This window comes from Tauraco erythrolophus, chromosome 4 (assembly GCF_009769465.1).
Source record: "Tauraco erythrolophus isolate bTauEry1 chromosome 4, bTauEry1.pri, whole genome shotgun sequence".
Taxonomy (NCBI): domain Eukaryota; kingdom Metazoa; phylum Chordata; class Aves; order Musophagiformes; family Musophagidae; genus Tauraco; species Tauraco erythrolophus.
The window spans coordinates 75,768,328-75,785,491 of NC_141468.1; the positions used below are offsets into that span (position 1 = coordinate 75,768,328).

The window sequence follows — 17,164 nt, forward strand, 5'->3', positions numbered from 1 at the left end:
TGAAAGACTGTGGAATAATTGTTATGTATTTATGTCTTTTAATATTAAATTCCCTTTTTTTTCCCCCCTTGCTTGGATCTTTCAGATGTTCTGAATCTTGGTGTTTGGCTAAGAACAACTGACTCAATAAATGCATTCCTTCCCCATAGTCAGAAATATTTGTGTCAAAATGACATTCAAAGGCTGGTGGTAGATTCCGTATTTTCCGAAACATGCAGGAACATCTGTGGCTTGGTCCATGGTCTCAGGTGATACAAATACCAGAGGAAGCTGGATGTTGGTATGCGTGGAAGGTAAATGAATGCAGGTTTCACTTTGCAATGGTGCCATAAATCTGGGCTTTATGGGAAGAAAAACAACAAAATGAGGTTAGAAGGAGATGAATCGTGATCCGCTTCCTTTTTATTGTTTCTGTTGTACCTTATCTTGCATCTTTCATTGAGGGTAAGTTACACTGGCTCTAGGGCAATGTACCAGTAAAATAAATGTTGCTGTGCACTGCGTAGTCCACTCTGGCTGCTTGGCAAGCAGGCTTGTGCTCAGGGCTCTCCCCTGGCAGTTCCCTGCTTGTTGATGTCACCACAGTTTTTATTTTATTCGCACTCTGCTTCATCTTTTCTTGAAGTCGGCCCAGGTAACATTCAAGCAGTGTTCAATAAAATCTCAGCAGAGTTCCGATACCAGAGCAGTTACGCGTACTAAATTTGGAAAGGAAAGTTGGTTCTGGCTCAGTCTCACAGCCAGAAGGCTAAAAAGAAAAAGGAAGAAGAGAAAGAAAACAAGTCAGGAAATATATTCTTTTGTGTCCTTCGCAGCCTGAGTGTAAAGAATTTTAAGATACTCAGACTGTGAAGAGCTGGCATGTAATTCTGGTGTCACTGTTGTGCTGCAAATGGGAAACAGTATTAGGACGTCCCAGCAGCCAGCAGCAGATTGTGCAAGCATCCCCATGGACACACTGCCCTACCTCGGCATGTTGTGCAGTGGCTGACATCCATGCAAGGGTCGAGTAGAAAGAGCTGGATCAGGCCTTGGAATAATATCTTGAAGGTTACAGAGTGGGACTGAAGTAGGGGTGGGGCACGTTTCAGTTTCGCCTTGTTGTTGTAGTCAGCATAACTTTCCTTGTGTGCTTTGTTATACTAGCAGAGAATTCAGAGGCTGCTCGAGATGTACACAGACTTCAAAAGGAAAAACAAAATTCAAAAATCAGCTGTATGTGTTTTTTCAACTTAAAGAAGCAAAGCTGACCACATGGGAAAGCATCCCATACCCTGTTTTCCTGAGAGGAACCTGGGCAGCTTCCCAGGGTAGCCAGAATAGCCTGTGACAGAAGCCAAAGCAAAAGCAAAGGTCAGTGAGCAATGCAGTCGTGGCCGTGATGGCAGCCCTCCTTTGTGCCACCTATTGCTCTGAAACGCTCTTGCTTCTTTCCTTCTGCATGGTTGGTTTTAATGAGAAAGTAAGATTTGAAGGAGCATCTGCAAGTAGATTGGTGCGGTCCTTTGTTAGCATTGGAGAAGAAAATTTTAACGGCTACCTTCAGTTAGTTGTTTGCTTTGAAACTAGCCTTTTTTCTCCTGACATGTATGAATGTCACGATTTGTAAGACATAATGCTGTTCTAACAGGATGTTTTGTGGTGCTTTCTTTTTATTACTTACTACCCGTGAGTGCTTTTTTTAAAGAAATACTCCAATTTACTGAAAGAGCTATTTTGTTTATGTCTTTTGCATTACATTTTATAAAACATTCAAGGCTTCTTACCTCTTGTTTCATCCTGTGATGTAGGTATTTACTGTTCAGCTGTCACTCCCGGTCTCCGTGTGTGCTTGCAACAAATCACAGTCCATTTGAAATTGCTGGTTTGTAGCCAGAGAAGGTATATTGAATGTGAGGCATTCAAAAGGTTAGTTTTTGCTATATTGATAATAATTGCCCATTATTATCTTGTGTTCTTCAGTGACATATATTTTAAGTATGTAGCAACTAGAATAGTAGTAGAATTTACACCAAATCTGGTAATGATGGCAGCTTGGAAAATCCGGCATCATTTGTGGTGGGCTTTGTCTTGGCTCAGCAAATCTGTTAGCATTTCCAGTAACCTTTCTCTTCTCTTGATTTAGTCCTTCATTTTCATCCCAGATGCTTTTGCTTGCGTTTAAAAAAAGAAGAAATCTGTTCATTTCTTTTTATGGAAAAAAGCTTAAAATAAATCATACTTAATGGAGAAATTGAGGGATCTGGAAGGAGAGAAAGTGTTAATTTCTAGATTATATGCATGAATGTATTCAGATTTTAAAAGATTCTATGCATTTCCCTCCTGTCTCTTAGCTGTTTTGATATCCTGATTTTCTTCTATTTGTTGTGTGTCTTTTCAGGGAAAAATGGGAATTTTGAAATAAAGCCAAGGGAGGGACCAGAGGCAAATGTGTATAGTGTTAATAACAATAATATCACATAATAAAGTGGCACTTTAAAAACCTAAGTCCTTTGATTCCATGACTTTCTATGAAACTTACACATCAAGTGCTTGCAGTTGCTTGGAAATGGGATCTGGATTTCTAAGTTAGATGTGGCTTTAAAATATTACCGTTTCCCATACTAAGTGCATTTTGTTGTCTTTCAGAAGCCTAGTATGTGCTTGGATTGTACTCGCTTGTGCCAATATGGAAATGGCTATCTGTAACCACTTGGAGAGTATTTTGGGTGTACACTGAAATTTGTTATGTTTGTCCATGGTTGTTGCCCTGGAAATTATACATTTATCACCTGCTACTGGTAACCAGGAGCTAGTACTGCTAATCTGTTCCTATGACAATACACTCGTTTCCCCTATAAGCCACAAGAGGAATTTTATCTTCCTCTAGGAACGTTCTAGCTGGCTGTTTTGCAGTGTGTTTTTTCCAGAAGTGGCAAAGTTAGTTTTGACATGAGCAGTATCACTTTTTCTGTTATTCCCCTCATCAAAATTAGTTCTGCATGTTACAAAATATTAAAAAAAAAACCAAAACCAACAAAAAACAACCAAACCACAACAAAACCAAACCACCACCTACCTCCCAAAACAAACAAACAAATCCAAAAACTACACCACTCTTTTTTTTTCCCATATCACAATAAATTAATCGAGTCCGAGAACTTGCCGATTTGTAGAGGGATTCCTATATTCATGAGATTTTTTTTTCCCCCAAGTTATTGAGGCGAATTAGGGCAATTCCAAGGTTTTAGAATGGACAAAAATCTTCGTATTTTAAGGTGCAGCACAAACTCCAGCTGCTAAAGTGTCAGGGTGAGACTTGGGTGTGCAGTAGGTTGTCCCATACCTACCTGTTGTGAAATGATTCTGACTTTTCCTGAGGCTCCTGATCCCTGTTAGAAATGAGACGTGGCACTTCACAGTTTCGCAGGCATGAGCTGGCATGGCAGTTCTTATATTTTATCCTTTATATGTTTCCGTAACAGTATTTCCCTATGATCTCTTCAGGTTCAAGATACCTTTTTTTTTTCTCTTTCTTTTTAGCTTTATTGGCAAATATTTCTGGTCTTCAGTAAGCAAATGCTCCACATGGAGAGCTGGTGTCTATGTTCCTGTTCACGTTAACAGCTGCTATTTTTATACTGCTGGCGAGAGGGCAAACAGTTTTTAACACTAGTATGAAAAAGTAGTATCTTTGGTTTCACTGAAGGGAGTGCGTTATTACATGGTATTCATTTTGAAACCTTTGAATTTCTTTAAAACTTTGTAATGAAGATGAAAGTGACCAACTTCTCTAACAAGTGATTTAATTAGATCTGTAGATCCTTCTCCATAAAGTAATCACTATTGCTTGTGTGACCTCAACATTTATATCCTGTCTATGTGGCTAAATTCATTGTTGTAATACTTGACTTGGAAGACTCAGAATGTACCACTTTATAGCCTGATTTCAGTGTTTCTTACCAAAAAGTGTAGAACATCAGCTGATGGTTGATCTATATAATGTTAATTGTTTGTTTTTACAATTGGAGGTAATTAGTAGTGTTAGAGCACCGAGAACTGATCCCTCAACGTAGAATCATAGAATGGTTTGGGTTGGAAGGGATCTCGAAGATGATCTAGTTCCAACCCTCCTGCCATGGGCAGGGACACTGTCCACTACACCAGGTTGCTCAAAGCCTCATCCAACCTGGCCTTGAACACTTCCAGGGATGGGGTATCCACAGCTTCCCTGGGCAACCTGTTCCAGTGCCTCACCACCCTCAATGTAAAAAATTTCTTCCTTATATCTAATCTAAATCTCCCCTCTTTCAGTTTAAAGCCATTGCCCCTTGTCTTACCCCTTCAGGTACTGGAAGACTGCTATAAGATGGCCCTGGAGCCTTCTCTTGTCCAGGCTGAACAGTGCCAACTCTCTCAGCCTGTCTTTATAGGAGAGGTGCTCCAGCCCTCGGATCATCTTCGTGGCCCTCTTCTGGACTTGCTCCAACAGCTCCATGTCCTTCTTGTGTTGGGGACTCCAGAGCTGAACACAGTATTCCAGGTGGGGTCTCATGAGAGCAGAGTAGAGGGGCAGAACCACCTCCCTCGACCTGCCGGCCACACTTCTTTGGATGCAGCCCAGCATACTGTTGGCTTTCATAGAATTATAGAATTGTAGAATGGTTTGAGTTGGAAGGGACCTCAAAGATCATCTAGTTCCAATCCCACTGCCATGGGCAGGGAAGCCCTCCACTACACCAGGTTGGCCAAAGCCTCATCCAGCCTGGCCTTGAGCACTTCCATGGATGGGGCATCTACAATATCTCTGGGCAATCTGTTCCAGAGCCTCACCACCCTCAGAGTGAAGAATTTCTTCCTTATATCTAATCTGAATCTACCCTCTTTCAGTTTAAAGCCATTTCTGGGCTGCCAGTGCACATTACTGGCTCATGTTGAGCTTCTCATCAACCAACATCCCCAAGTCCTTCTCCTCAGGGCTGCTCTCGATCCATTCTCTGCCCAGCCTGTACTTGTGCTTGGGATTGCCCCGACCCACGTGCAGGACCTTGCACTTGGCCTTGTTGAACTTCATGAGGTTCTCACAGGCCCACCTCTCCAGCCTGTCAAGGCCCCTCTGGATGGCATCCCTTCCCTCCAGCGTGTCCACAACACCACACAGCTTGGTGTCATCTGCAAACTTGCTGAGGGTGCACTTGATCCCACTGTCCATGTCTCCAACAAAGATGTTAAACAGCACATGCAGAATTTCCTCCTCATCTTGCTGATACAGGTAAGAGCCAAGGCAATGGATGACCAGTTTGCTCCCTTACAAGCCTAGTGGTTTAAGTTCAGTGAATTCAGGATTTGACTTTCAATTTATAGCTATTAAAAAGCAGGTTTCTCTAGGCCCTTTCCAGAAACATGATGGTGGATCTACTATCTTTTCCTAAAAAATAAGTCAAGTAAAGGAACAAAACTAATATTTTTTCATTTTTGTCTCGTGAGGAAAATGTTGCTGTGAATTTTAGGTCAAAATATATGTCATTTTTGGGACAGATTATTTCTCTGGAGATTGTTATCCTTGTTGTTTCTTGCTGTTGGAATGTAAGCAAACACAGTCAATATTAGAAACATCTTCTGTGTATAATACATCTTGTATTTTCTGCAGACCCTTCATAAAAGAAGGAACTTAACTAAATGATAGGTGGATGTAAATTTTGTTTGGTTCTTGTCTGTCTCCATTCTATTAGATATTTTGATAAGGTATGTTTCGTGGCATCAAAGTTGTTCATGGATGATTCTTAGTTGGGAAGAATATGCACTTCTGAGAAGCTTGGGAGATACCGGGAAAGTTTAACTTGTATGAATTATTTTTCTCTCCTAAGCAGAAAGGAAAAACTTGTTTATGATACCCAAAGTGATGCTGCAATATAAATGAACTATTTCATTTTCCAGGGAGACAGGAAACTGGATGTAGTTGACATGCATGCTATGTTGAAGAAGGTAGTAAATTGTGGTGACAGAGATAAGCTGTCTGTGAAGTGTCTGCTGTTTAGGTGTTTGGAAATTGTGCTATATTGAAACCAAAGCCTTCCGTCTTAATGTTTGTGGCACAAATCTGTCCCATCTAATGAGGGAGCCAGTGACTAGGGATGGCCATGGATATGGTGCAGGGAATCTCTACCTCCTAAAAGCCATCTCTGTGACAGATTTCCCTTGACACGTCAGCCTTGATCCTGGTTTTACAGCCTCTGTGGCTGAAAGAGAAAACTTGAGGATCTAGGCCAAGTCTGTATCTGATTACATGAACGAAAATGCGTTGTATTAGGGTTAGGGGACAGTCTGAGGGGGAAGGAGGAGCATGGGGCAGTGGAGAGCCGTCCCTAGTGAATGTCAAATATACTTAATGGTTATACTTGGGTCCTCAGAATCAGAAGTTTTAACGTTCTGGAATTTCCTTCTTTTTTTCCTGAGGGATACAATTCCATCACTTTGCAAGTGGGGGCTAGGTTTGTGATGTGATTGACTGGTGCTTTACAAGTACAGATCATGAAGTTGCATCGCTACAACCATGGCTCAACTTTATTATATGGAGTTTCAAAGTTAGAGTTCTGTGGTATAGGAGGGAAACTATACTGGGTAGGGTAAAGTGTGGTCTTTAGAATGGAATTATATTTTATTGACTGTTTTTCAGTTCAGCATAAGGCTTAAACACAACTCTGTTTAGTCAGCTCTGAGTCATTCCTGTGTTTTAGGAAATTGAAGTTATCAGTTGAAAACAAGCTCAGTTTCTCTGAATCTCAAGTGTTTTAGACCTATTATTTCATGGAATTGTTCACACATCTTCCTAGAAGACTTTGTAGTCTATTCTTGAATGTAGAAATGTGTTTATCTTTCCCTCTCTGCACAGAGGACAAGGTTTGTCTTTGATCCAAGTGGCAGCTTCTGGCTCATGTTACTTTGGGCTTTTGAGTCAATTATCTGGTGAGAACAGGCTTTAAATTTAGGGTGTGTACTGAAACTGCATGTTGATTCTGGGGATTTTAGTGATGCCTACCATTTAGTTGTGCTTAGAGAAGGTGATAAGTATGAGAGAGGTGATATCATTTATTGGCAAATGAGTAAATATGGCACAGCAACTGTAAGAGTAATTGGCCTAATGTTTTTCTCAGCCTTTTAATGTTGATGACTCCATGCTTGAAACTCAAATTTTATCAGCTCCCTTACAGATATGCCATGAAACCAAGGTTTAAATCAATTATATTGTTTTTAAAAAGTCTAATATATGTGTGCAAGTTTGAAAGCATAATAGAGGATATATTCTTAAAATGCCCACGGAAAGAAAGCGAAGAGCAGCAACGTTTCTCTTTGGTTTAGGCTATTCTCATTCAACTTATAATGAACTTTGATCCATCCTCCTTGTAAGCTACTGTCTGTTAATAAAGAAGCATGTGCTGTATTTGTTATAAAATGATTCTCTCATCTTTATATTCTGCTTATCCTCTTCATATTATGTTAACGCATGTGTGCATGCAACACATAACGGGGTAGGGGAACAGTTACTTCCGTTTTAGGGTGAGGAAAAGAGGAGGGTTGTGTCTGTGGCAGAGTAGGAGGTTTTATCTGTGGCATCTGTCTTGTCCCTGTCCCTGCTGTTACCGTGATGCCTTCCGTTTCTAGCTAGAGTTCTGCCAGGAAAACTTAAGTTGAAACTCTGTGTTGTCTGTTCTGACAGATTTAGGACTTCTGTGCTTGCAAAAGCGCACTTCTCGCTGTGCTGTGTCATTACAGCTGGCATCAGTGAAGGTGCTCCTTTCCCAGCCCCAGTATTTGAGAGAGAGATGTGCTGCAGGATGTGCTCTGTGGGCCTCTCGTTTGGTAATGCGTTCTCCCTGTGTTGCCTGTTCGCAGATTGGTGGTTGCCAGTGAAGTTCTGAAAGTTGGGTGAGGTCTTGTGTTTGTATAAGGTTAAACTGAAGGGATTAAACGGTGCCCTTTTATGTAGGTATGGGAAGAAGAGTGAACTTTAGATTCCTAATGATATGGCTAGTTGGCAACTATCACTGGACAGAGAATGTCCATTCTGATTTTATGCAGTCGTAATTATAACTTTAATATCAAAGGTAGCTTTAAGCTATGTGAAGCATTTGTCATATTGCCCTTGCAGAATATTTGGATAAACTCAAAACAAAATTTAAATATAGTGTGAATCGCGCAGACACAAATTTTCTTTCCATGCCGGGGCTGCAAAGATCTTTGTACGCATTTAATTAACGCTTAAACATCCATGAATGCTTATTTTACAGATGATAGCACTGTGGCAGAATTGGATAAAATTAGTTTTGTGATGTTTCACAGGTAAGAGTAGCTCATGGCAAGCTAGAGGAATAGAAGCATAGGAAGAAAACCTTTCTAGCTGAAATTGCTATTCCTCTAAGCTCTGAGTGGTGCATGCTGGAAAAAAAATGATTATCCACCAAATGGGAAATCTCTTCTTCTATTCTTTTGACACACAATAATATGCTGACACTTCTCTTTATCCACTGATTTTTTGGAAAGCATCAATTAAAAAAAAAAAAAAATCACAACTTCTTATCTGGATCTGGAGTCAGTTCCTCGAAATGAATGCTCAATATAAAAATCTAATAGGTAAAAAGACAGACATTTATTACATAGCAGCTGGCATAAATCTTGCTTCTAATGAGGATAAAATCCATGTAAATGAATCATTACAGTAAATTGTTGTAATTAGGATTTATTCATGACAAAGGTCTCATAATTATATAATCAACTTTTAGTGTATTAAGATTTATATTCTGAACTCTTAATTCCATTTTATTCATTTAGAAGCAGAATTTGGTAGGGGAGGAGTGTTTTCAGGAAGCTGTCTTGCTACACGCTCTCAACTATAGATGGGATTTGATTCCTTTGCAAATAACCATCTAATTCTGGTGTTGCAGAAGGCTCAAATTCTCCTCTGGCAAAAATAAAACTGTTACCGTTATAAAAGGTCTCTCCAAATACTGAAGTTCAATCTTCAAGGGCTTTTGAGTGCCAAGTGTTTTATTAAGGGCCTTCCAACTTGACAGCGGTGTATGTGCATGCATGCACATCTTCTGAGCGTGGTGCAAATGGCAATGGACCAACATGATAGAAAGCTGCTGCCAACTCATAGTTGTCCAGGCTACGAAAAGTTGGCTTCTCTTTTTCATATTCGTTCTTGCCAGGTGGATGGAAGCAGTATTGAGTGTAATAGCAGAGAGTTAAGGTCATCAGCAATTACAGCTGCGAGCTGAGTCTGTCCACTTCTTTGGTGGGTGGCACGTAATGGGGACAGAGCTGCTCTCTGAGCCCTACTATCTGGAGTGCAGCTCAGGCCTCACAACAGGGTGTTGTGGCCAAGGCTGAGAAATTAAGGCTCTGTGCTTTCTTCTGTCTGTTGAAAAGAATAACTTTGTTTGCTGGGTTGTTAGCCTGACAGTTTCAAGACCATTACCCAAAACAATTTTTAAAGCAGTTTTTAAGTTTCTTCTCAGCAAAGCTGGAAGGCTTCCAGCGAGCTGCTGTAAACCACCAAAGTGTCTGTAAGGGTACACTGTGCTTTTGGGGAGACGTCTAATAGTTGAAGGCAGGCTTGGGTGGGATTGTTGGATCTGACAGTTTCTGGCTTGAAATTGGAATAGATTTTTTTCCCCCTCTCAATTTTTAAGAAGTCTGGATTACAATTACAAATTTTCTTGTCTCCTTTCCAAGTTAATGCTGTTTAATAGTAGATTTTAAAGGCTAATTCTTCTTGTGTGCTGTTCCTCATCATTCCTGCTTTTACTAAAATTTAATAAAAGCAGCTATGCTGCAGTGATTTGGCTTTTTTTGGCTTCAAGAAAAGTCCTTTAGCCACTGCAGTCAAAACAGTTAAACATCTTCAGGCTGGTTTTAATGACAGCAATGTCTGCAAGTATCCCTGAAGCTTGGAGAACAATTTTACATCTCATCTGTTGCAGGTGCGGTTTTTGAATTGACAGCCATCCAACATTGCTAGAAGGGATTTCAGGTGGTTTTTTTTCTCCTGCATTATGCTGCAGTGCTGAAGTAGCTTTACTGCCGCAGCAATTCTGTCCCCTGGTTTTCTGTTTAGACTAATGTTGAGTACATGGAATCGGTTAGTCCTGTGTTCCCCAGCAAGGGTAAAGGCCCACACAAAGTCCTGGTACCTGACCCTGTTCTGCTGTTCACCTGCTTGTATTAATGCTCTGTTATAACCACCCAAAATAGTTCAGAAGAGCATATTAACTCCTGTGCTTTATTGTGTAAAACATATCTGATGTAAGCGGCTCATATGACAGCTTCTCGGATTTTTGGAAGTACTGTCAGAATCCAGAAGTGGTTTAACCCTCATTTATAATGCTGGGTTTAGATAACTTGATGATTTTTGCTTTCTAAGGGACAAATATTTCCCCCCAATAGCAAAACATTCTTATATAAATTTAGGAGCGGCTTTGCTAGGTTATTTTGTTTACTCATTTATGAAGCAAAACCAAAGTGGTGTACTTCTGAACACTAGATCTTTTTCTGAGATGATTCTTACAGAATGTAGACTCTTTCTTTCTTTTTCCTTTTGATTTTCCTAGAACTCCAGATGAACTCAGGGCAATCCTCTTTACCCCTTTCCTCCTCCTTTCCCACTTAATTAAGGCTGGGAATTCAGGTACTCAAAACCCATGAGATTTAATAAGTTTCTTTGAGACCATTAATGAATCACAATGAATGCATGCCCTGTTTTCTACTCTTTGCTAAATATAGAGGTGGGACTGGGTCATGGTGTCCTCAGCTTTCACTGGTACCACATGAATCTCCTTAACCAAGTTGAGCTCTATCTTTACAGCTGTAGGGGTTTTTGCCCTCACTGTTCCAACTGAGGAGGCTGCTGCTGAACTTCATGGCTTCAATGCTTAGAAATTGTCTTTGAATTTCCAGCCTCCATGTGTGTTGGTGGGTAGTTTAGAGCCATTTGTCCTTGTGTCAGCAGTATATCCTTAAACCTGAATAGTTCTTTTTCTCTTCTCGGTGTTTATCTGTGAATGTACTGACCGATGATAATCCTGTCGTTTCTCAGCCTGGTTTTGGGAGTCTGAACGCATCTGAATCCACTCTTATGTGGTAGGCTTTCCAGTATAGCTGTTTGCCCTACAGCCCTGTTCACTTGTGCCCAGGGGAGGGGTTCAGATGATGCAGATGCCCAGCATCCTGTATCTGATCTCTCCAGTGCTTGATTCCCTTTCTCTGCTGGAAAAAATGGATAATACTTAAGTGCATTGCAGATCTTATTGACGATTGCATGTTATGTTCTATGCTACCTTAATTGAAATGACTTCACTGCAGCCATGCAAATAAAGCAATTGCAGTGTGGCCTGGAATTAGCCTGCACCGTGAGCTAACTACCTTGGCCTTCCTCTGTTCCCTCTCAGCTTCTTCATTTTTATTTTTTTTAATATAATCAACTACATACATATTTTCAGATACCATCCTACTTTGTGTTCATTAATGTATTCTGTGCATGGTCCGTCAGTGGAATTTCATTTTGTTTTCAATATTACTTTTGGATTTAGTTGGCGAGACCTAAGATTCTGATTTCTATCACCTGTTTGTTTGCTAAAAAATTGAAAGTCTAATTTCCTGCCCACCACAGTAATTAAAGATTGAAAGAAAGATTTGTCTTGCAAATATTGTACACGCTATGAAGTACAAAAATGTGCTGAGTTACACTTGTGGATTAAAAGATTTATTAATTGTTTTATGAAGTCCTGAAATTAGCCACCAGCGTCTAAGAAAAATCATGTTCGTTATGGTGTGTGTCAGCTTTCTTGGCAATTGACTGGAAAATCTTCTAAAGTTTAATCCAGGTATCACTGTAAATAAAAGTCACTTCTGTCTCGCACAAGATTCTTCTCTTTGCAGAACTATTTCCTACACGCAGTATGCTGCTGGGAGGGAAGCACACCACCCTGAATGGTAGCCAAGGGCTGGGGAGCAACGTGTGCTGCAATCTGGCAGCCAATGTATAGCTTTTAGGGAAATAAGCCTCTATAAAGGATAGTTGTTCTGGAGGACAGGTTGTCAGCTGCACATGTATACATACACACCCCCGACCTGTCTTGCTCTCTTGTACATAACACTACCATCCATCATCCATTTCAGGTTTTTGCTGTTTCTCAGCAATATAATTTGTGAGGTTTTTTTTAAGCATTTCTCTCTTCACAGGTTTTAAAACAGCTAGACTCTGACTAGCAGCCACAGTTATCTCTCCGTAGGGCTTTAGGGAGGGGATGCAATTACTTCATCAAGAAACCTCCGTTAGGACTGAGGAGCGGTGGAGAAATTCAGCTCCCTTGTCAGCAGGCACAGTAGTGACTTCTCTCCTTGTCTGTATAAATTGTGGTCTTTAACAGTGTGCAAGCATTACAGCACAGAAGAGATGGCAGCACCTTTTGCTGTTTTATTACAGTTAAGTGCTTTGAACAGTTTCACAAAATGTGATGTCATCTCTACAGTGCCTCCTTTTCCTGGTGAGAGGCCAACTGCTATGCTATTGCTGATGTAATTCGTCTCCTTGAACAAGGCTCTGTTGCATCTTTCTCTTCCCATTTTTTCCCTTCTCCCCTGCTTTTTCTTGTTTAATTGGGATTCAGAACTTCAAAACTCCTTGTTTACTTGAGGAAGAGCTGTTCCTTGTTAGAGAGAGGGTGAATTACAGTCACCCCTGCGCGGGTACATTCTTGTTCCTGTGCATAGATTTAAGGAAGATATCAGCTGCTAGATTCTGAAGGATTTGGTACACTCCCTGAGAGCGTGTAATCAACTTGTTGGCAGCTGATGGCTTCATGTCATTAACTGAGCATGTATTGGCACTATATGCTTTTAAAATTACTCCTTGAGTGCTTCTTTGATGTATTGTTTCTCAGCGTATGGGTCCTGTCCTCTTCCATGGCACAGGCATAGCCAGGGTATGCTCATGGGCTCTGATCTGTGTTTGTTGTGCACAGGGGCAGATTGGTTGGCAGAAGGTGACTTTGACAATGGCCAAAGACGGGCTGTGGGTTTATGCTGGCTGGTGGCTGTGCTGTACACTGTAGAAAAGCTTACTCTGAGCTGTGCAGGAGTATTTCTGCTGTGGCTGGGCTTGACTTCACCATGTGTAGCAAACACTTCAAGTGTTGCGTTAAGCACAATCAAATGTGACACGCAAATTCCACACTCTTATTTCTCCTTTCTTTTATGTCTCTTAGGATGTTTCAAAGATGACCGTATTGTGTTCTGGACTTGGATGTTTTCAACATATTTTATGGAGAAATGGGCCCCCCGGCAAGATGATATGCTTTTCTATGTCCGTCGAAAACTATCCTATGTCAGTGGTGATAGTACAGAGGGCAAAAAGGTGAGTAATGATATTCTTTCACATGGGTGAAAGTTTAAGGTAACACGGGATTTGGTGTTCTGGAGTACCTGACACATCTGAAGAACTGCAGACCAAAGATAAGGAATTTCCAGCTCTGCCCATCACAAGAAGTTATGCAAAATTGACTGATGGAGAAATAACGTGGTTAATGCTGTGAACATCCGCAGCAGCGTAAGTGAGCTTCACTATCACAGACTTCAGGAGATCAGAGAGTTTGCATACTTTTTTGAGAAGCTTTTATCTTGGTCAGCCTGTGTTTAGGGGGAAAGGGAGGACATCCATGCTAATTTTTGTTTTCCTTTTCAATGGTGATACTTTCTATGGATTTAAACTTGTAATTTTTAAAGAGAGGTAAAAGGAGGAAGAAGATGGTCACTCCAATATTTCTAGAAGAACTTTTTCCTGAGATACCAGAATTTTAACAATGAACACCTATTGAGTACACAGTAGCAGAATACATGCAGCTTTCTGGAGCTGGGATACAGTAGTGACAAACAGTGGACAAACAACTGTATTCTCATAATCTACGTGTGAGACTGTATGCCCTCCCACAGAAGTAGCATTTCTTGAAAACACATAATCAGGTAGCCTAGTGCTGCTGCACAGGTATTTTCCCATTAGAGATTTGAGAAATGTCTCAGCATTTCATGGCAGTTTTCATCTTAGTTGGGTGAAACAGAAGCAAGAGAAATGAGTATTTTACTGGGAGTTAAGGAGATGGCTGCAGAGGATCAAAAGCTGGAAGTTAATCCCAGTCTTTTTTTCTTCCATTTAACTTCCTGACATATGTAAATAATTTACAGAGAAGTTGTGGCTGCCCCATCCCTGGAAGTGTTGAAGGCCAGGTTGGATGAGGTGTTGAGTAACCTGATCTTGGGGAAGGTGTCCCTGCTCATGGCAGGGGGTTGGAACCAGATGATCTTTGAGGTCCCTTCCAGCCCTAACCATTCTATGATTTAGACTGTTGTTGAATCACAGATATATGAGCATGGTGTATACAAGAGTGTTTTTAACCAGGTATACCAGAGTTCTCTGAGTTTAAATGTGGTGATATAAAAAAAATTCATAGTTGTCAACTCTCTTGAGAAAAGGATCCCTCAAGATTTTCCCCCGTTTTTGTTGGAGATACAGGAAATAGGCAGAATTATCTTCTGTCTTCACCCCACCCCGTCAAGTTCCATCATGACAACCACTAAGGAGAAAATGGCAAAATATTGTTCTTCCTCTGTCAGATTAGTGGTTTAGTAGACTTCAGCCAGCGTACTTGGAGCTTTAAGACTTTTGGAGGAAACTTGCATCCTAATCGTTGTTTAAATTACTATAAATGCATTCCTGTTTCACAGCCAACAATATTGTGGCTTTGTTTAGCCTAATAAAAGCACCTCTTTAACCTCTTGTCCTTCCCAACAAGGAAGCTGAACCTCAGAGGAAGCCTAGCCACTTAAACTCATTCACAGACCCCTGATCAATCTCTGTTTAACTGATTAATCAGTTCAAAGTGTTTGAACCTCTCATGGAGAGGAGACGGTGAATAAACCCTTGCATTTGCTTTCAGAGCTTTATTTAAGCCTCCTAAAAGCATCATAAATAATTTCTATTTTTGAGGGGGTTTCATAAGTGGTAGTGAATCAGCATTAGTGAATCGCTTGCAGTAACAACTAAGATGGGGAGTTTGCCTTATAGCACGCACAGTATGTTATAAATCCCCCTTGACTGTTTACATTTTGCTCAGCCTCTGAGAATCAAACCTTTCCTGTGCCTTTGAAGTCCTTCAGATGCTTTGTGAAACTTCACAGTTTTGTGATTCTTTGGTATCTGTGCAGCTCTCTTTCTGTTTGATTTTTAGCTGACTGCTTTGCAGTTCCAGCTCCTCTTGTATCTAATTTTCAAGACTACCCTGTGCAGTGAGATACCAAACAACTACCTCTACTCTTTGAATTATGACTAGACACAGTTTTATTTTACTTTGTAGATTTGGCCATTCTTTCTTGAAAGATGATGTCAAAATACCAAAGTCCTATCATTAAAAGGGAAGGAAGCTAGAGACTGATATTTATAGAAGCCAAATACTAATGTCAAGCACCCCTGCCACCCACCAAACTGTATGCTGTCATTTACATCCCCAGAGGTAGACTGAAAAGGTGGATGAAGAGGAGAGGTTCAGAGTTGTTTGGGAGCATGAAGGGCTGGAACTGGAGCTGCACCATTGGCCTTGTTCCTAGCCTGTCCCAAACAGCCTGGTGATGATTTCTCCATGGGCCACGCAGAAGATGACTGGTAGGTAACTGTAGAAGCAGGTCTCTTTATAGCTCAGGTATATAGCGAAGCAAGTTCATTGCAGTTCTTCCAGAGACGCTATCTGTGCGCCCTGTGTTTGCCTGGTAATTGTAGGTTTTGACTGAAGAACACTGGTAGAGACAAGTGAGGCAACTGCTTGTCCTGTGACATCTCAGAGCATTAGTTTATATTCATGAAAATAAGATCTGCACAGCTTTGAGTATAGTAATCTTCTGTAGGACTGATTACAAAGACAACAAAAACGGATTGAGCGAGGAGGGGCTGTTTGTCTGAATGCTGACAATGGTGATGTTTGTTTTCTGAAATGGCAAGCTCACACAGCATGTTTGCATGCCATGGTGTGATGATTCATGTCAGTGAGAAACAAGTGTCAATTTATTGAACGGTTTTCAGGTTTTGATGGCTCTCCTGTGTGTTTAAAAGTCGTTTCTGTTTTTTTTTCTGTGCTTACTGGAGCTTAAGAGTGTCAGCAATAACATTTGATTTTAAGTTGAAGTGTAATGAAGGATAAGCAGGAGAAACCTGATAGGATCAAGATTAGAAGTTCTGTCCAATTTTAAGGCTGAATGAGAAGGGCTTTGGATGCAGCTTAGTCACAACAGCTCGAAGTAATAAATGGCACAATTTGGTATATCAGTAAGTGATGATGGTAAACTTCTCTACCATCATAATTTAAAATGCCTTTTAAAATAAAATTGATCTACTTTGTGGAGTGCTTGGTGTTAGCGACGTTCTGTTTACTTCTCTTTTCCACCCCACCAATTTCTAAACTGCACATGTATGGGTGAACCAGCAATTAAGCTCTTAATATTGTCTATGCCAGGGCAGAACTGCCATATCAAAATCTGGGTTATGTCCATTACACAGACTCTTGGATCCCAGAGAAGTGCATTCAACTCCTTGTTTCCTTGGCATGTAACAGTAACACTCTTGCAGTTTTTCATGCCAAGTTTTGAAGATCTTCTCTCAGTGTCTTTAAGCAAAACCACAGACCCCATCTGTCAGGATCTTTGCAGGCAGAGCACTGTGGAGCATAGTTCACTGAAGGTTAAGGGATTTAGTAGGCTCTTTTAAGGTGGAATCCTCTTGACTTGTTGCTCTTTATGCACTGTTAAGTCAAGACTCAAAAAGCCTCTTAGCTGCTGCCTCACATACCAGCTGATGTGACCTACTGGAAAATGTAAGTCTTGATCCTCACTTACAAAGGGTCTTGTACATTGCCAAAACCTACATCCTTAAAAAGTTAAAGTGATTGGACTTTGGGATTCTCATTTTAAAATGATATTAGATGAAGATTTAATATCTTCATCTCTTTCCACTGCAAAAGGTGTTTTTAAAGGATTATGCTTTCTTACAGCTGCAAGCTTCTGATATTTCCCATAGAGAGGAGCTTTACTTTCTCATGAGACTATGGAAGATGCTAGTATGGTGTTAACAGAGACAACTGCTGAG

At 40.6% G+C, this 17,164-nt stretch overlaps 1 protein-coding gene across 3 annotated transcripts in view; it reads left to right on the forward strand.

Moving 5' to 3' along the window:
• Positions 1 to 17,164, forward strand: part of KIAA0930 (KIAA0930 ortholog) — a 75,942-nt gene that overhangs the window by 26,063 nt on the left and 32,715 nt on the right. For all 3 annotated transcript variants that reach the window (XM_086611203.1, XM_086611205.1, XM_086611204.1), the window contains exon 2: positions 13,245 to 13,393. In XM_086611203.1, coding sequence (XP_086467329.1) covers positions 13,245 to 13,393 — 149 coding nt within the window. The remainder of the gene's footprint in view (positions 1 to 13,244; positions 13,394 to 17,164) is intronic.